Here is a 21,239-nt window from a genome sequence, read left to right on the forward strand (position 1 = left end):
TGCACTATTCTGTAGCTTAAGTGTGCAATATTATCATGTCTAAAAAATGCATATACCTTACTAAAAATACTTTATTGCTAAAAAATGCTAATGATCATCGGAGTTCTCTGTAAGTTGTAACCATTTTGCTGGTAGAGGGTCTCGCCTTGATGATGGCTGCTAACTGATCCGGGTGATGGTTGCTGACGGTTGGGTTGGCTGTGGCAATTTCTTAAAATAAGACAACAATGCAATTGCCACATTGATTGACTTTTCCTTTCAGGAAAGATTTCTCTGTAGCATGCAATGCTGTTTGACAGCATTTTACTCAAGTAGAACTTGCTTTCAAAATTGGAGTCAATCCTCTCAAAGCCTGCCACTGCTTTATCAACTCAGTTTATGTAATATTCTAAATCCTTTGTTGTAATTTCGACAGTGCTCACAGCATCTTCACCAGGACACGGTTCCATCTCAAGAAACTAGTTTCTTTACCCATGCGTTAGAAGCAACTCCTTGTCCTTTCAGGCTTAATCATGAGATTGCAGCAATTCAGTCACGTCCTCAGGCTCCATTTCTCATTCTAGTTCTCTTGCTATTTCCACCTCTCAAAATCACCTATGAATGCTGAAATCAACTTCTTCCAACTCCTGTTAACATTGATATTTTGACCCCTCCCATGACTTACAAATCTTCTTAATGGCACCTTGAATGGTGAATTCTTTCCAGGTTTTCAAACGACTTTGCTCAGATCCATCAGAAGAATCACTGTATTTGGTAGCTATATCCTTATGAAATACATTTCTGAAATAATAAGATCTGAACGTCGGAATTACTTCTTGGTCCATGGGCTGGAGAATGGATGCTGTGTTAGCAGGCATGAAAACAACATTAATCTCCTTGTATATCTCTATCAGAGCCCTTTGGTGACCAGGTGCATTGTCTATGATCAGTATATAATATTTGGAAGGGAATTGATTTTTTTTTTGAGCAGTAGGTCTTAACAGTGAGCTTAAAATGTTCAGTAAACCATGCTATAAACAGATGTGCTATCATCCAGGCTTTATTGCTCCATTTATAGTGTACAGGCACAGTAGAATTAGCATAATTCCTTTTCTCTTCTTTTTTTTTTTTTTTTTTAAGAGGCAGAGTCTCACTATGTTGTCTAGGGTGGAGTACAGTGGCTATTCACATATGCGATCATAGCCCACTTAGGCTTAGACTCCTGGGCTTACCAAAGCAATCCTCCTGCCTCACCATCCTGAGTAGACTGATATGCACCTGCCACTGAGCCTGGCTAGATTTAGCATAATTCTTAAGGACCCTGTGATTTTCAGAATGGTGACTGAGCATTGGCATCAACTTAGTCACCAGCTGCACTAGCCACCAACAAGAGAGTCAGCCTGTCCTTCCTATCTTTGAAACCAGGCAGTGAATTCTCTCTAGCTACCAAAGTCCTAGATGGCATCTTCTTCCAATGGAAGGCTATCTGTCTACACTGATAATCTGTTGTTTAGCGTAGTCACCTCCATCAGTGATCTTAGCTAATTCTTCTGGATAACTTGCTACCGTTTCTACATCAGCACTTACTGCTTTGCCTTGCACTTCTCTGTTACAGAAATGTCTTCTTTATTTAAACATCTTGAACCAGCCTCCACTAACTTCAAACTTTTCTTCTACAGATTCCTCACCTTTAGCCTTAATAAAATTGAAGACTTAGGGCCTTTCTCTGGATTGGGCTTTGGCTTAAGGGAATGTTGTGGCTGGTTTGATCTTCTATCCAGACCACTCAAACTTTCTCCATATCAGCAATAAGGCTGTTTCACCTTCTTATCATTGGTGTGTTCACTGGAGTAACACTTTTAAGTTCCTTCTGGAACTTTTCTTTTACATTCACAACTTGTCTGTTTAGTGCAAGAGGCCCAGTTTTGAGCCTCTCTCAGCTTTCAACATGCCTTCTCCATTAAGTGGAATCATTTCTAGCTTTTAATTTAAAGTGAGAGACGTGCAACTATTCCTTTCACTTGAACACTCAGAGACCATTTTAGGTTTATTAATTAGCCTAATAATAGGGAGGCCTGGGGAGAGAGAGAGAAATGGGGGAATGCCGATTGGTGGAGCACTCAGAACACACACAAGATTTATTAATTAAGTTTGCTAGCTATCTTATATGGGCACAATTCATGCCGCCCCAAAATAGTTACAAAGGCCATTGATCACAGATCACCATAACAGATACAACAATAATGAAAAACTTTTGAAATATTATGAGAATGACCAAAATCTGACACAGACTAATTGAGCACGTGCTGTTGGAAAAATGGCACCAATGGACTTGCTCAGTGCAGGGTTGCCACAAAGCTTCAATTTGTAAAACTAGATAGGCAGCATCTACAAAGCACAATAAAGAAAACTGTAATAAAATTGGATATTGCCTGCATAATATTTCAAGTTCCATCCATGTTGTAGCATGTATCAGTTCTTCTTTTTATTGTCAAATAATAGTCCATTGTATGGATGTATCACATTTTATTTATCCATTCATCGGTTGATGGACACTTGGGTTGTTTCTACTTTTGGGCTATTAAGAACAATGCTGCTATGAGCATTCATGTACAAGTTTTTGTTGGACATATTTTCATTTCTCTTGGGTAGCAATGGAGTTGCTCGGTCATATTGTAATCTACATTTAACCTTTTAAAGAACTGCTAGACAATTTTCCAAAGTGGCTACATAATTTTATATTCGTACCAGCAGTGCATGAGGGTTCCAGTTTCTCCACATCCTCACCAACCCAACATTCGTTATTGTCTGACTTTTTTTATTGTAGCCATCGTAGTAGGTGTGAAGTGGTATCTCATTTAGTTTTTGATTTTCACTGAGATAACTTTTAAAAACTTAGATTAGAAAAAATAAAGTATGTTGAAAAAAACCCCATCTGGGCAAGGCTTTGAGGAAACAAACACTCTTATTAGGAGTATAACTTGGTACATATTTTATGAAGGTCAGTTTGATATATTAAAATGGAAAATATATGTAACCTCTGACCAGATATCCCACTTCTTAGTATTTGACCTAAGGAGAAAACCATATGTTGGGAAAAGATGTGTTGTCATTGCACTACTGTTGATGTTAATGGTAAAAACCACAATTACTTTTGCACCAACACAATAAACTCATTATATCAACAACTTTGAAACTAACTGAAATGTCTGTCAAGAGGAAACTGGTTAAATGAATTCTGATGCACACATAGAATGTCTAAGCAATCATTATAAATAGTGATGCAGGTAGAGTATAATTTTATTTTCATGTAAAGCTATCTACCACATATTAAATGACGGAAAATCAGGTTATTGAAGATCTTCATGGAAAGATCCCCTTGGTATAAAATATGTTTGCCTAGAAAGATCTTTTGAGATAATGTCCAAAATGTTAACAGTGATTATATCCTAGTGGTCAAATTTTAGGTGATTTTTTTTAACTTTGTTCTTTGTATTTAATTTTGTTAAAAATTAGTCCCTATACTTTTTGAGAAAATTATAAAACTATTGCAAAAGACTGCATTTTAGAAGTCACATTTTTGTACTTAACCAAGGCTTAAATTTTAGTTAGATACTCTTTCCCTGTCATTTTTTTTAAAACCTCAAAGCCATCTACTAAAGGCATAAAGAAATTCATTATTATGGTGACTGTATCAACTTGGTATACAGCATTATCTTATGCTCTTCCTTCAGAAACTTTTATTTGTACTTTGGTCTTTATAGAGTTCTTTTTATGTGGAGATATGGCCAGGTATTAGGATTTGGGGATCCAAGAATAGGAACAGGTCGAAATGGCATTCCATTTTTCTGGTTATTGGAATAATCATTTTGGATTCACATATTCTCTCTTCCAGTCTTCCATCTCTCTTTGCTGGAGAATAACATTAACAAAAGCTTTCTTTTTCTTTGAGCTTATTATGTGTTAGGAACCATTCTAAACATAGTGCATGTATTTTACTCATTTAACTCTCAGGCCAATCCTGTGAGGTTGATGATACTGCAATGATGATATTTTACAAATGAGGAGTGTGAGAGATTGAGAGGTTAAGTAACCTGTCCAAGGTCACTCCACAAGGGAATGGCGGAGCTGGCACTGGAGCCCAGTAAGTCTGGCTCCAAAATATCTGTGATCTTAACTGCCACACTCCACTGCCTCTCTGTCTTTGCTCTTAAATATGACTCCAAACACTTCTTGCTGGTTTTCCTTGTTTCTCCCCCAAGCTGTCACTCCTACCAGAAAGGCCAGGGAGACGGAGGTAGTGTGTACAACTGACTGGGCTTTCCTGCAGCAAATGCTCTATAAAGTCATCTCTTTGCTGTTTATATATTTACCCTCTGAATCTCTTAGGATTTTACTTAACATTTCTTTGACATTCTCTTCTCTGAAATGTTTGGATTTCTTACTCCTCAAAGTTGGAGGTTCATCTATGGGAAAAATATTAAGCCTTTTTTAGACGTTTCAACCCTGCATTAAGGCCCATCAGCAGAGTGCTTGGTGCTGAGTCAGAGAACATTTGCTACCCTTTTCCAGGACTGCATGGCGCTCTCAGCCTCAGGAAGTACAGGATGCCTGGTATTCCGCCTGATCTTTAGGTGTGATTACTTGGGGGAAAACATAATTTTTATAAGGTCATAGTTTATACTAACTATAAGGGTAATATATGCTTATTGTAAAAATGTTGGAAAATACAAAAAAGCAAAAAGAAAAAATTAAAAACACTTATAATCCTACCATCCTGTGATAACAACTAGAAACTACAATTTCCAAGCATGTTTGTCTCTTTAAGCAATTCGTATCCATTCATGAAGACTATGTATTTGAAATTGGTGATAGACGGATGATAATTTTAGAAAATGCCCATCCATGCAATTTAGCAAGTAGAATTATTGTTAAAGGTGTACCAAAGTTGGTGAAATTAAAATTTCTTAATCTTATACTCCAGTTTGATTTTATTTATCTGAAGAAAGAAATAATTGTGGCCGGGCATGGTGGCTCACGCCTGTAATCCCAGCACTTTGGGAGGCTGAGGCGGGCGGATCACAAGGTAGGAGTTCGAGACCAGCCTGACCAACATGATGAAACCCGTCTCTACTAAAAATACAAAAATTAGCTGGGCATGGTGGTGCACACCTGTAATCCCAGCTATTCAGGAGGCTGAGGCAGGAGAATTGCTTTAACCTGGGAGGCAGAGGTTGCAGGGAGCTGAGATTGTGCCACTGCACTCCAGCCTAGGTGACAGAGCAAGACTCTGTCAAGAAAGAAAGAAGGAAAGAAAGGAAGGAAAGAAAGAAAGAAAGAAGAAAGAAAGAGAAAGGAAGAAAAGAGAGAGAGAGAAAGAAGGAAGGAAGGAAAGAAAGAAGAAAAGAAAGAATTGTGTCTATTTTAAAATATTAGCATGGAATCAAACAAAAAAGTATAGTGACATCAGTGGTTTTATTTGCTCCTGTGTGTGATTGTCCCATTTATTTTTGCCTAATATGGGCTGCATATATAAGTAAGTCTTCAACTGATATTAATTAATTTTATGTGCGCAAGATTAAGATCTACTTGAAATACCATCAAAATTTAACTCGTGATTTTGGTTGTTACTGTTTTGGCTGTCTTGTGATCAAAAGTTAGTAAAGTATATTTAGGATATTTTTCTATTATGCTGGGGGAAAGGGTTATAAATCTCACTATTATAAAAACAACAACAATAAAAGACACTTATGGTATGATATAAGTAATAACTATGTTAAGTTTGATTCAAGTTGAAATAGTTTGTACTGAACATGATTTTTATAAGACATTTCTTAAAAGAATTACTTCTATAATCAAAAGGTTTATCCTTTTGTGTTTTCTAGGCATCTGGCCATCCGAAGAGGTTTTGGCTTACTACTGCCTCAAGCACAATAATATATTCAGGTACAGAGCTGCATTTAAGATATTCTTTAGCTCATCATAGACATTGAATCAAATATTAAAAATTGCCATGATTACATTCTTCAAATTAAATTGTTAGAAAAAAAAAAAGAAAGAAAAAGAACAAAAGAAAACAGAAAGGAAGAAAAGGAAAACAGAAAGAAAGGGGAAAAAAGTTCACAGTGAACACATGTTGCTTCTGAAATGAAATCTGAATTGCCTTGGGTACTAATATTGCACAGCAAGATTTTCACTGTATGTCAAAGGCTTTTGATTTCCACTCAAGGTATTTTATTTCACTTTGATTTGGGGGAAACAAAAGTGAAGCTCCAATCAATCCTTACTGATTGTGAAGGTCAAAAAAAAAAAACCAATAAAGACATTCTTTAAACTTCTGCTAAGGAAGTCACTACAGAATGTCTGATAAATAAATACCTCAAGCTATTATTTAAAGATGCCATCCCACCCCTGGTTTTAAAGGTATTTTTATATATCTAACAATATGTAGTTGTGAACTATAAATTCTATAAATTACCATTAGAGATTCATGCTATAGAAATAAGTATTTTCAACTGTAAGTATGCATTACGGATCAAACCCATGGATGAAATTTAGGAAAAAGAAGATAGTAAACTTTATTTGAAAATTCTAAAGATGTTTGGTAGACCCAGAAAATATAAGTTTTTCATTTTAATTCTCATTTTATAAAAGTCATTCAATGTATACTTCCTGAATAGCCCATTCTGATTCCAGATAAACCACTAGTGATCATAGTGTGTATTTTAACAGTATGCACTTACAAGATTGAGGCAATAATATGTATTTTTTTAAGCTCTATGGGTCCATATTTACCAACCAGTCTATAATTGCTTTGAACAACCAAACACTCATTCAGTGTGTTTTGCAATATTAATGTCCTTGCCTGGCTTCTTCTCCTCCCTTTCCCCCTCTTCCCACCTCTCCCTCCCTTTTAATTTTGCTTTTTTTTTTTTTCCCTCCTCTTGAGGTAATAAACTTCCCAAACTGGGAAGAGGAAACAATCCTAAGAGTCTGAGCATGTAAATAAGAACAAGGCAATTTTGAATGTGGGCTGCAGAGCTGCCCTGGAAGGCTGGCATTTGCTCATCTCGCTGTGCTTAAGCTTGACTGGAGCGCCAATCAGCGAGCAGTGGGCCAGGGCGAGAATGTCACACGTTGAGGGCTATTTAGGCACAAAGGGAAAGGTAAGTGCAGAGTGCCACCCTAGACTGTCAGCTTTAACGCTGAGCCGCTTTACTTTTGAGCAGTGAAGTCAGAGCCCAGTCATCACTCTAGCCTGCATTTGCTGGCTTACCCATATTATGTCCCTGCATTGTTTGTTCACTGTGTTGTGTTGGGGTCAATTGTGATTTAAGTGTTAATTGCTAAATGCTTTTGTGTAATTGTTCTTTATGGGGGCTATTCAGCTTTCCAAAATGTTTCAGTTTGTTTTAGATTTTTTTTTTTTAATTCAGGATTGCATCTGTTTATTTTGTGTGTGTTGTGTGTATGTGACTATAATATAGGTATATACACACTCATATATATTCTTCATTTACTTGTCTAACTGTTTTTGAAGGAATGAATGTGGATTAACAGTGTTATCCTTTCCTAACAATTATCTTTCGCTACTCTAGCTAGTTTAGTTCTAAAAGACAGCGCCATTGACAAGGGAAAAAAAGGGAACCTTCTCAGATTTTTCAGCTCAGCGGTGGTAATGTTGCAGTGAACACTAATGAGGGAACCCCCACTGATTTGCCTGCTTTGTGACTTTTCTATTTCATAATTATTTTTAAAACGCAAAACGACATGAGGTAGCCTAGTCATGTCTCTACAACTTCCTGGTAGTGCCGTTCTTACTGCAGATGGCAATTTGTTCTTGTAACATATATCTCCCTCTGACCATTTTCATCTAATTTGTATGGGTTCTACCATTTCTTTTCTCTTTTTCAGGGCCCTTGCTGTGTGTGAGCTAGGGGGTGGCATGACATGCTTGGCTGGGCTCATGGTAGGTCTTTTCTCCATTCCAATCCCATTCAGAGGGAGGAACAAAAGGAAAAATGTTCCAGGGCCTCCAACTGCTGGGTCAGAGAACCGCCAACAGCATCAGCTGCGGTCAAGCTGCCGGGTCTTGAGAGACCTTCTAGATTGACTTACTTTCGGATCATATTGATTTTATGGTTGCCTCGATGAGCAGAAACATTTTACCTCAGTGCAGTCAATATTGCTTGTTGTGACATTCCAGGCCTCGCACAGTCTTTCTTTGCCATAGCGAAAGCATTTTTTTTTTTTTTTTTTCAGATTATAGTCCCATTTGCTAAGATACAGGAGTAGCCCGGCGAATCACAGTTGGAGCACCATGATATAGCTGCTAATGTTTTGCCTGCATTATTACACCAACAAACATGATCCAGAGCGCTCAGTAATTAGATTCTTTTGAATTAGATTGGCCATTCAGGAACGTCGTTCCCCATTCTCTGGGTTCTGAGTCATGTATTCAGGAGATATTATGTAGCAGCACAGTGCATTAGACAAGTTTTTATGTCTCTACAAATAAAAGCATATTGTTACACTGATTGGCATTTGACAAACCTGTCGCTCTTATACGCTCTTATACAATGTGTCGAGGTTACAGCCCAATGTGCGAGCATGTCAAAGCTCACAAAAAAATTACCCTCACAAAGCCATCTGCCTGCAATGCAAAGTTATATGAAGGGCATCAGGCAGTCAGACAGAAGCAAGCTGAAAGGCAGAGTGACAGCCTTGTATGATGGCTCTACTAGATAAACAGAAGCCCACAAATGAAAGCCTCTCAGAATACCATCATCCGCTGTCACAATGCAATTACCGAACAGAATGATAGCAAGATAGAGGCTCCCGCAAATGGAATGATAAAAGTATTGACTGATTTGATTGAATGATTAAAATAATGCAGACATAAAATGAAAAAAGATTGAAGATTGTTACAGAGAAATAGGTGAGGAAGCATGATACTGAAGGCTTGTCACTCCTGTCTTCACTTCCACACAGACAAGCATATTTGCTCATTGTTTGCTGTGCTCCCTTTTTTTTTTTTCAGGTTGCTATTTCTGCAGATGTCAAAGAAGTTCTGTTAACTGATGGGAATGAAAAGGCCATCAGAAGTATCCTTATTCAGATAGAAAACGGGTTTGTTGTGCTCATTCCTTTTTCCCGGCTGAGTAACAATTGATATAAAGAAAGACAGCATGGGGTATTAAAAGAGAGTTTCCCCCCCACATACGTGATAAGTAATTAAGAAAAAGTAGAAATATATGAATTCCTCGCATACGACTCTGTGGGGTTTTTTCTTTCGATAGATTTTTGTAGACGTCTCTCATTAAAGGAGCCCGTGTTTTGTGGACCTCCCGAGGCAATAAGAAAATTTGTTTCATAATAATTTTCAAGCATTCTTGTTCTTTTATTCCCATTGGAATTTGCCAGTGTAAAATAAATTATTTGGTATTTACTGTATCAGATATTGCTTGCAAATATGAACTTCAGCTTCATATTTGTTATTACACTGATGCACTTGGTATCGTATGTACCACGTTATACTGTGCCTGCTCTAGTTGCTGAGGAGTTACCTGTATTTCCCACTGGAAACAGCTGACGGTTCTTCATTATTTCCTTTTATTTAGGATTATACAAGCTATCTCTGTTTTTCTGCTATGCTATTACAGTTCGAACTCCATTACATTAGATTATGCTTTACTAATATGTACATAGAGTTCATGAAAATTGAACTGTACTTTAAGAAAGCAAGCATAATTTGTGGCTACGTTGGCAGTTGAGCTGATTTGTTCAGGGGGCAGTTAGCAGCTGTTAGAAACTGAGAGGAAAAGTAGAAGGTATGTTTGCTTTGGATTTTTTTTTTTTTTTTTTTTTGGTGTGCCTTACAGTTACATTATGAAGGAGACAATCTACTAATTTGAATTTTAAGCTCCTAAACTGCCAAAGCAGTTTGGACTACTGTGGCATCTTACATACAATCTATTTCTGATTTTCTTCCCGACTTCTGCCATATGATTTTTTGAAAATATGCAGCAGCTTCATCAAGCTGCTCAACAGGAGGAAGGAGGTATGAGAAGCACAGTAGCTAATATTGTTCAGTAACTCTTGTGTGCTCCACAGAGCCCCACCCAGCTAATTGCCTGACAGACTTGAAAAAAAAAAAAAAATTCAGGAAGGAAAAACAGCCAATCACAATCTTGGTCTTTCACACAAGGGAAAGAGATCACAAAAGGTGCTTCCTTTTTTAAAATGCAGGATTTTAATCATGTTCTTGAGACTGTCTCAAGTTTTTCAAAATATTCCTGAAGATGAGCGGATGTTGTTTCATTCACTCTGCTTTATTCTGAGTTATTTCGCGCTTGTATCCATGTATCATTTCACTGTGCTCCTCCTCCTTATGTCAGGGAATACAGAGCAAGAGGAAGCTCAGGTATGCCAGCTCAGCCCCAGCGGATTTTTAGAGGGTGTGGGGAGCAGGATTATTGGACAACAGAAGATTATTTTAGCCACAGAAACTTTCAGCTTGGGCCCAGTAACCTAAGGTTTTCTTCAAGTCAGCAGGTGTCTTATTTAATAGCATCAGAAACCAATTAGAACGCTTATCAAACTATGGGAAACATCTGTAGTCAGTATGTAAATCTAATTGTACTAAAATTATTATTGAGCTAAACTACAGAGCTTCCAAAGAAGGGAAGCAATGCTAATGTCATTAATTAACACACCTTTGCTTTAAACAACAAAGATGCCATGCCAGCTTTTGAAATCAGAGAGGAAATCTCAGATTCTGTATTCATTCCGCTGGCCTTTCAAAGAAATGATTGGTACAGCCCCCTCCCAAGAAAATGGATTTTTAACATTTGGTCCTCAGAAGCTCAGCCCTGAGAGTGCTTTATTGTGCTGGGTTTTACAATGGGTTTAATATAGCGGGGTGCCAAAGGGCAGGAGGGGAAGAACTTTACAATGTAGATAAAGTAGGTCTTTTCAGGATGCACACCAAAACTGGTAGTGTGTTTTATTTCATCTCTTAGGACTTTCCTGATGGAGTTCAGTTTTTACCATGCAGTTGTTCTATGTTTGTGTGCCTTTTTCTGTTGTAACTAGATCTAATTTTTTTTTAATTAAGAGAAAAAGCATGCATAAAGCCTTAAAATTGGCAATGTGTTTCTCCTGCTTTTAATACTAATGTTATTCTTGATTTGCTAACAGAGCTTAAAATTGGCATTCGTTGTCATCTGTTTTACTGACTGAGGTTAATATGAATGATTTTTTTTTCTATTTATGTGCCCACTTTCTGTAAGAATAACTAATTCACTGAATCACATACAATTGATGCATATAGATTGAAACAAACTTATTTAAAAATTACTGTTTACATCTTTCCTTTAAAATTTTAGGAAGTCTAAATTATATAGCAGTTGTGGGATATTATTCAAAAATTACTTTCTAAAAAGTAAAAGTGGATGTCAACAAAAAAGGGGGAGAAACATTGCCAGAAGCTAGAAAATCTCTTAGTAAAGCTGCTAATTATTCTTAATGGGCAAGATGAGCACATTAAGAAACAAATGAATACATCAGTGAAATGTAATTGAAAATCGACCTGGCAATGGCATATCGCATCTGAGTATTGGCCTGTATTATTATTCTCATCATTTTTTGAATTATTTTTGTGGTTCTTGGTTTCTGAATTTCATGAATCCAATGGAGCCTTCTTAGTCTCTTAAGCCTCTAAGATTCTGAATTTTACCTTTTTTTTTTTTTTAAATAGCATCTTCGGATGTTTCCTTTTAATTTTATATTATTTCTATTTGTTTTAGTATGTGAGGCAATGAATGGATTGGTTCTGAATCTTTATATCACAGAGGCATGTCAACCAGTTTGGAGGTTATTTGTTATCTCCCTAAAATGTGTCAAATGGATTGCCTGTGTTTTCTTGAGCTTTCCATCTTGACTCTGAAAAGCTAGATGTTGATCTGATTTATTAAACAGAGATGTCTGGAAAGATATTAAGACTTGAGGTAAAAATGAATTTTTTTAAGTCACAAATATTTTCTTAGACTCCTGGGTCATTTTTCCCTAAGGTCTCCCCAGTCCTTAAACTGCATTGCTGGATCTACTAACCCAAAGCCCCCATTCCCGAAAGCTCCTCTTCCCTACAGATGCCATTTTATCTATACCCAAGAGAACAAAGGATGAATTAGAAATGGGATTATTTGGTTTGTCCAGTTCTCAAATTTATTCTCAAACAGTGTGAAATGTGTTCCTTTTTTTTTTTTTTTAACCAATGCCCCTTTAGTGTAAAGAAAGAAATCTTCAACTGCCCACATATAATAATTACTCCATCAGGTTTGTTGCTTGTGATAACAGTGACCTAGGAATAGGGGAGAGACATGGTATACTGAGTTATTATTGATGCCAAGCCTCTTCTAAATTATAATGAATAAATGCAGAACTCCTGAAGGTGAGCAGCCCTCTCTGGTTTCAATCACTAATGTGCCCAGCATAAGCACCCTGTCTTAGTAAACGTCTAGGAGTTCTATGCAGAAAACTCCAATGTTTGGTGACCCATTTCTCTGTGCCCCTGACTCAAGTGTCTTATCCCCATAGTATGCATGGTGTGGATCATGATCTTGAACTTAGGATTCTCCGAAAATGGGTTAATCTCCTGTGCTTTTTAAAGGAGACACCCTGGTTTAACATTATTTTTATTTAATAGAATCCCTGACTTGAGTAACTAATGAGCAAATCTTCATGTGGACTGTGCAGCCTGCATCATAGGTGGCTGACAATGTGGAAATCCCAGGCCATCTTCCTATGTCCAGGTTCCTTCCTCCAATGCCAGCTGTACTTCCATCTACTGATGAGTCATAAGTAAACTCTATGTGCCTCACATTGGGTAGTAGCAGCTCAACAAATATATATTTTTTGGAGTTAAAATTAATTCAACCAATATTTATGGCATGTCATTACAGGTGCTAAAGATACAGTAGTGAACAAGAAAGGTCTAGGATCTATCCTTGTGGGACACAGCCTTGGCTGGAACACATTTATACACATGAAGGACAGAAGTCCTTTGATAACTTCCAGTTATTTAAATTCTACAATATAAGTGTTCACATAATTAATGCTAACTTGTTTTTTTTTTTCCTTTTTGTGGAGAATGGGATCTTGCTATGTTGTCCAGGCAGGTCTCAAACTCCTGGGCTCAAGCTATCCTTCTGCCTCCACCTCCCTAAGTGTCGGGATTACAGGCATGAGCCACTGTGGCCAGTTCAGGTGATTAATTCTAAGCAGCAGAGAAAGAAAATAAAGTGTAACTGCCAAACCTCATGTTAGTTACTTTACCAGCCTCTTCATCCTACTGAATCTTTTGCCTGGATTATTCACTAAGATAATGAGTTGATATGAATTGGGCACCTACTATGTACCAGGCCCATCATATGTGATATTCCATTAAGCCTAACAAATAAGTATCATTATTTCTATTTCAGAGATGGAGCTTAGGGAGGTTAGTTAACCCAAGGACACACAGCCACCATCAGAACCAGCACTAGAAGCCAAGTTCATTTGACTTCAAAGCTTATGTTTTTTCCACTTAAACCATTCTGTGTCACCAAAAACTAAAATGATTTGGGGAACATCATCTTGCATTTCCTTACCACGCTCTGGAAATAAAGGCCTCTCATCCATAAACGTTAACAATTGGCTTTGCCAACAGAGAGTTTATAGTACCTCTGTGTCCGCTTCTCAATTCATTTGAGTAAAAAGCACATTTAAGAATATTTTGCAGCCTTAAATTAGCAAGTATTGCCACATCAATCATAAAAAAAACATTGAGAGATCAAAATGAATCGGATTTATATTATAATCTCATAGTTTCCTACCCTCATTTTTGGTGCTCCAGCAAAAATAAAGATAACATAAACCAAGAAAGTGGTGCTTTGTGAATCACAGCGTTACTATTTTAAAAATATTTTCTTGCTTAAAGAACATGCTAACTCTCAAAATGTATAACTACTGATAAATATAATAATTTCTTATTGCAGGAAGAGGCTGTTTTTAACAATATGATATATACATGTAACATGTATATAATTTGTTTCAAATTATTACTATTATAAAAATATTTTTTAAGAATAAAAATCAACTGAAACAAATTGAAATGGAGCCCTACCCCTGAACAGTGCTTTACTTAAGAAGAAAACCTAGACATAGAATTCTGGTTTCCTTTTCGCCACAAACATCTATCCTGTAGCTCTGGAAGTCCAGTTGCCTAGATAAGGGGATTGGAGGCGATTACTCTGTATTCATTTAATCAGAAATCACATTAAGGCTTTCTTTGCAGCCAGCCCCTCCCACTGAAGTCCTCCAGAAGGTGGGTGCGGTTCAGAGAACACAATTTGGTCTGTTGTGTTGAACACTATCCTGGACATATTGACTCAATGTGATTGGATTTCCTTTATTACCCTGAGGTGACACAGAAGAATGATAAAATCTATTATAGGACACAGTGCCATCCAGAAGAACCATCAAACTCTGACCTAAGGTAAAGGGTAGGTGGGGAGCAGGATATCTGAATTTATCTCTTAGGGCAATATTTTAAAATACTATTGACATTTTTTCTTCTCATGCTCATTTTAATATTAAAAAAAATCTCTTAAACCACAAAATATATTTCCTGTCCAGTTCTAAACATAAAGCAGCCTAAATACTGCTATGGATTTTTTTTTATTTGAAAAAATTGCTTCTAGAATATAAATACATACGTTTGCTTCAATCTTACCACCTGGAGTCACAGGTTTATAAATTGTATAAAAGTATATAGTGTTAAGATGTTTACTAAAAATTATTAATAGGTTTTCTGAGTTATATAATTGAAATTCCCTGTGACTATTTTATAAAAAGTATTACCTCCACTAACAAAATAATATGTTTTGCTTGATAGATTAGTGATGTACTCACACAGCTCTACAGGTGTACTGGGCACATGATGGTATGCCGTTGGATGCCATGGAAACTCTAAGTAAGGTGTGGCCAGAGTGTGGGGGAACTTAATCAAAAACAGTTGTCAGTTGACTCTTTACTAATTTTGTTCTTCTCAGAATAAAGATGTCAGCTGTCCTTTTCTCCAAGATGTTTCATTTAGAAGACTTTCCTGAAATACTTTCTTCCTGAAATAGACAGAACTGTAGGCCGATGTGTCATTTTAGTTAATCAAAACAAGTAGGCAAATTAGTCTCTTTTATTTTTTTAATGAATGTAATTTAACGGTATTTAATTTGCATACAGGAAAGTTCACCCAGGAAAAAAAAAAGTCTGCATTATAGCACTTTTGTAAACCTCAACAAAGCCCTTCATTAGGAGACCTAATTGATTTTTCCTGCCCACCCCTGGGGGAAGAAAGCTATCACAGTACCTGCTTATTCACTCAGAGAAGAAATGGGTGTGCCTGGTGGTTCAAGCAGAGATTTGGGTTAAAAAGTCCTGTGGCTCTGTTTTTGCAGGGAGATCTTGGCCAGTGCTTGCTTTGAGCATTCAGGAAATCTGTTTTCCTGAGCAATAGGAGAACATCGCTTGTCTGCTTGGTGTCCTCCCCATGGGCCCAATTTAATTCAGCTTGCAACCTTCAGTGGAATTATTTTATTTCTTGTTTATTTAAACCTGCCTTATTCCAAAAGAGGGATTTTGAGGCTTCTTACGGTGACACAGAATATACCATATAAAATAAATGGGAAAGTGAAGGCAGTTGAAAATTGGAAAGCCAGGAAAAGATGATGAAGGCAGAAATAGAGGTCAGTAGAAAAAATATATGCGATAGGGGTTCTTGTGGTTGTTACAGTCAGGCCACACGTTTGGCTCTGAGTTGCACAGGTGCTGGAGCAGACAGAAAAAGAGGATCAACTCTAAGACTTACAGTGCTGGGAGGTGGAAGCAACATCCCTTGATCTGCAGTCCAGTCTTTCCTGGCGCTGAAACCCGACAATTTTTTCCGATGAGCCCTTGTAAATATGGCGCTGGGTGATGTAATGAATCGGCTCCTGAAAACCTGTCTTCCATAAATGTGGTTCTTTTGTACAAGTCTTTCCATGCCAAAGGCCAAAGCTTAAGTCTGTAAAGACAGTTCTTCAGGGGACCTTTCACTGAACTTTCTTCAGTAATTAATTTTCTCTGAGTGATTCTCCAGGATTTTCTCCATCCTTTTCTTCTCACTTCCTCTCAAGTCTCATTCTGTTGCTCCTCCCCACCCCTCCCTAGTAGCATTTAGGAGATGGGAAATACCTTCACACTGGAAAGTCTCAGAAGGCTGACATTGCCCTCCCTGCTGACAGAGAGGCTTGCCTTTGGAATCCTTGCCCTTTTAAGCAAGTAGGACATGGCACCTATGGGACAGTTATTTTCCACCAGCACTCATAACTCTGGGGCTTGCCATGATGATACATCTCACAGGTGATAAAATGCAGCCTAGGGAAGTAAAAGAGGTTTCCCGTGGTAAGTTAGCATCCTCCTTCACACCCTACATACAGCTCTTCTCCTTTCACTGTGCTCATCAAACGATCGGCCAGGCACAGTGGCTCAGCCTGTTATGCCAGCATTTTGGGAGGATGAGTTGGGTGGATTACCTGAGGTTAGGAGCTCGAGACCAACCTGGCCAATGTCGTCAAGCCGCATCTCTACTAAAAATACAAAAATTAGCTAGGTGTGGTGGCGCATGCCTGTAGTCTCAACTACTAGGGAGGCCGAGGTGGGAGGATCACTTGAACCCAGCAGGTAGAGGTTGCAGTGAGCCGAGATCACGCCACTGCACTCCAGCCTGGGCGACAGAGCGAGACCCTGTCAAAAAAAAAAAAAAATCACTGTTTGTGCACTTTTTTTTTTGGTCACTTCACAATCACTGCAGATGCTTTCTTAACTGTGTTCTGTAGATGTGCAAGACATCATCACAAGGAATCACAAGGCTGGTGTGTTTAAGACCCAGAAAATATCAAGCTGGTAAGACACTTTTTTGCATTCAAACACTCCCATTGAAATTGCTTTTATTGATACTATGAATGGTTATTTAAAAAATAATAATAGCTAACATTTATTGAGTACTTACTGTGTTTTAGGTACTGTTTTAAGCACTTTACAAGTATTATCTCACTTAATGCTCACTGGAATACTATGAGACAGACAGATACTCTCATTATCTCCAATTAACAGATGAGAAAACAAGACACGTATATGAAACACTAGGTTGGGGATGATTTGTGATTATGCAGTATGAGGTTGGGAGAAGCTCTGCCTAGGAACTCTTTAAATGGCTCTCCTCCAGTGAGTCTCAGCCTAGGAGCAGTTTTTGCTCCCCAGGGGACTTTTGGCGTTCCCTGGAGACATTTTTTTGTTGTCACGACTTGGGAGGAGATAGGGGAGTGTTGCTACTGGCATCTAGTGGCAGAGACCAGGGATTCCACTGAACATCCTATGTTGCATAGGACACCCCCATACAACAAAGAAACATCTGGCCCAGAATGTCAGTAGTGCCAAGACTGAGAAACTCTGCTCTGTCCCATGATTTTAAAATAGTCTAAGTGTCCATTCCCTTGTAGATTCTGTTAATTCTTATACAATCTAGGAGGAATGCTTGCTCTTAACCAAAACAATGGTGTGTTCTGTGATGCTACATTTTATTTTTGCCCCGTTGGGAATGGACCTATGGAAGTGAGTAATCATTTCATAGTTTTCACATGAAATATCTGTATTTGTGCATTTTTTCTCATTCACTTAACCACAGCCTTTATTAGAATAACTCCATGTTAAATTAATTGTTTTCTTTATTACTGTGAAGCTGTCATCCTTTGCTATTTTGAATTTTCCCTATAGTGAGGACACTCTCCCGCCCCAACTTCCCTGTTTGACTTTTTTTTTAATTAGATATATAAACTATTCATTAAAAGATAAGGCCTACAGACTTATTTCTCTTGGACACACCCGTGGTATAGCTCCGGCGGCCAGTGGTTTTGTGTGCTGGCCTGGGACGTGAAAATAGCTACGATGCTTAAAAAAAAAGTGATGACACATATTGGTGTGAGGCTGTGTAATGGCAATAATTTTTTTCTCTTATGTTAATTGGTGAATTTAAGGAAGTGTCCATATATATTTTTTAATCCTGCATTAAAATATTCAGAGTAGGCTGGTGGCACAGGGGACAGCATATTCTGTGTTTCTGATATAAATGAACAAACCAATTCTGTTTCCCAGAAAACATGGGGTAGGTTCAGAGAAAGAGAAAGGGTCTGCCCTTACCTGTGGGGTCCTCATTGTTAGGATAGCCGTTCCTTCACAGTGCCGATGGCCTTATCCGTCTGGAGAGGACTTCATTTTTGGACATGATTTTCAACCTGGTCTTTTAGTTATCAATCAAAAGTGCATTTTCTATGTTGTCCTCATTTACATTTATTTAATGTTTAAGGTCATTTGTGACCATTTGAGTGTATTTCAGCATATGGAATCAGGAAATAATAGATTTTAGCTTCATGCTGTGAAGAGAGATTGTGTTTTTACAAGACATAATGTTGTTTACTGGGTGTTAATAATCACTAATTAATAAACATATCTAGACTTCTAAAATGTTGCATTTTGAGGAATAAAAATGTCAAGTGTTTAACTTACGGAGTGCAATAGTATTTTCTGTCATTTCTTCCTAAAATAATTAAGTTACATAAAGAAGCAAAATGTCATTGTTCAGCAAAGGACATATCCCAAATGCTTAATATATAGTCTTTGTTCCTATTTTTCTGTTCTCAAAAATGCTATTTCTAGGTATATTATTCTGAGATGTACCTGGACATATAGACTATATATCAGTAATAGTCACATAGAAACCTCCAAGGTGAGAGTGGGTTTTTTTTTCCTTCTTTATCTCATACTAATTGTGGTCAGTTTCTTTTCTTTTGAGCCCTGCAAACATTTTGTCCAAAGTCTACTAAAGCACTTTCTAGAAAACAAGTGGATGAGTCAATCCTTGAAATGTCTTGATCTTATATTAAGGAGCGACTTGATCACGTAACTGTCAAGAAGCTAAGAGAGACGGCCAACCACTGATGTAATAATAAGTATTCTCCCTCCATCCACTGCTTTCCCACCCATAACCAGTACAATGTGATGAAAGTATTAGTTCCATGAGAGAAGAAATAAAAGGAAGCTGTTCACAAAAGAGCTAAGATAGAGTTCAATATTCTTTTTTAGTGCCTCAATGCATATGCAGAATTTCTCCTCCAAATTGGAGGTGTGGAATAACAGTAGCGACAGATAACTAAGAGGTATTTATCATAGCTATAAAGCCCACACGTGAGCCAAATATTTCTGCTATTAAAAAGCACTTCAAAGCTTGACATGAAGTTTGTAACAGCTGAATGTCTCTTGTGACTTCATTTGCAAAGAAGATGTATAAGCTGAAAGGAAAGTCGTGATATGAGAACTATGAGCCTAAGAAATGGTATTTTTTTAAAAAAAGCAAGCTGCCCAGAAATTTGACTGGCACCCAAGCTTCTGTTCCCACTATTCTGATGATGTTCTCAGTAACTGTCGGTGTTTCTCCTACTGCCAATTTCTTCCTACTTCTTACACAGGGGAAGACCCAAGTTGTGTGGGGCCTGAAACTTATTTTGAGGGCCCACGTAGGAAGAATGAATTCTATTATACCTTTCTTTGATAAATTTTACAAAAATATACGACTGCGTGAACACATTACTAGGGCTTCTCGAAGGGCCTTGGAAGGGGTCTTGCAGGTAAGAGGCTCTGATGCTGAACCCTCGTTAGCTTCACGGTCAATCCACCCCTGCTCTCACAGCACCACCATCCTTGCTTAGCTACCAGACGTTCCTGCTCCCTCTACCCATTTTAATCGTAGTCTGATTGTATCTAAATGTGAAAGACATCTTGGTCAAAGTCTGGAAGCCTTAGCCCTGGCTGAATCTAGGATCCACATATATGAAGCACTATATTCATTACATCATAGAGAGCTTAATACAGTCATTTGGTTTATTTATTGTCCATCCATGCAGCCGTCCATTGGTTTAACAAATATGTCCAAAGTACTCTGCTTTTGAGAATATAAATATGCAGTTATCAAAAATAATTATTGAACAAAGGAAACCATGCTACTAAATATAGCTAGAGGTTGATGAAAGAGCAAGGATATTTACAGCATCTCAATTGTTGGGTTTATCTAAAGCTGTCTTCAAAATTGTGACTGTTCAACAAAGAACCATTTGGAGCTTTTGACGTCTACATATTTCTAGGTCTTCCAGAATTAGTGAATAGCGTCATTCTCTGGTTAATATTAGTTGAGAGTTACAATTTTTATAAGATCCATTAAATTTACCCTGCTGTGATGATAAAAGTAAGTTTCACTTAAGAGTGTATGAATCTTAAATGTGAAAGTTGCTGTGAATTCAGGCTTATGACCTTTATTATTCTTTGATAAACCATGAATTTTGGTACTATGGAACTTATGTTAAGACTTTTTTTATAACCCAAAATTTACCTTTATGTGGGTCCCAAGATTGGTTATCGGTCCCATTGACCTATTGCTTTTTAAAGATTTATGCCTCCTCTGAGACTCAGTTTCCTTTAGAGGTTAAAATGGGGATGTGGAAAATGATTTTTGAAAGGTACTTTCCAACCAAGTGGAATCCAGTGGCTGATTTTCCCAGGCCTTCTGCAGTCTGCCCTCAAATCCACATCTCATCTAGCTTCCGCCTCCTCTCTTATTCACCCCTCACTTGCCTCCAGACAGATATGATCTCTCCATCTCTCGAACCTTGTTTCCCTCCTCTTCACCATCTGAATCCTTCCTTCTGGGATGGCTCCACTACCATTTCCCCCCTGGCTTCTCAGACTATTTCAGCCTGCCCTAATCTTTTCTTTCTTTTAATTTCTGCTGCCCTTAGAGTAGTGCCACCGTTTAACATGGCTCATTCTCCTATTGTTCAAAGCATGCTGGCTTTGTTTCCATGTTCACTGGTTTATCTACTCACTGACAAATATTTTGATCACCTTCTGTTTGCCAAGCCCCATTCTAGATGCTAAAGATGGAGTGGTAAATAAGACTGGAAAGGCCATGCCTTCTTGAAGTTGATGTCCTAGGGAGGGAAACAGATAATTTTCTCGAAGGCGAGAGTGAATTCTGCTTAATATGTTTTTATACTCCCTGAAGCAATTAGTACACTTTATCCTTGGTATATGAAAGCTTTTGAAATTAGTATTTACAGAACATTTTGAAAGACTCG

At 37.7% G+C, this 21,239-nt stretch overlaps 1 protein-coding gene across 1 annotated transcript in view; it reads left to right on the plus strand.

The window, feature by feature from the left end:
- Positions 1–21,239, plus strand: part of CAMKMT (calmodulin-lysine N-methyltransferase) — a 403,007-nt gene that overhangs the window by 329,557 nt on the left and 52,211 nt on the right. The window contains exons 4-7 of the mRNA XM_032239534.1: positions 5,865–5,925; positions 7,894–7,948; positions 9,020–9,083; positions 16,893–16,959. Coding sequence (XP_032095425.1) covers positions 5,865–5,925; positions 7,894–7,948; positions 9,020–9,083; positions 16,893–16,959 — 247 coding nt within the window. The remainder of the gene's footprint in view (positions 1–5,864; positions 5,926–7,893; positions 7,949–9,019; positions 9,084–16,892; positions 16,960–21,239) is intronic.

Source organism: Sapajus apella, unplaced genomic scaffold, assembly GCF_009761245.1.
Source record: "Sapajus apella isolate SASKATOON/1434 unplaced genomic scaffold, GSC_monkey_1.0 scaffold44, whole genome shotgun sequence".
NCBI lineage: Eukaryota > Metazoa > Chordata > Mammalia > Primates > Cebidae > Sapajus > Sapajus apella.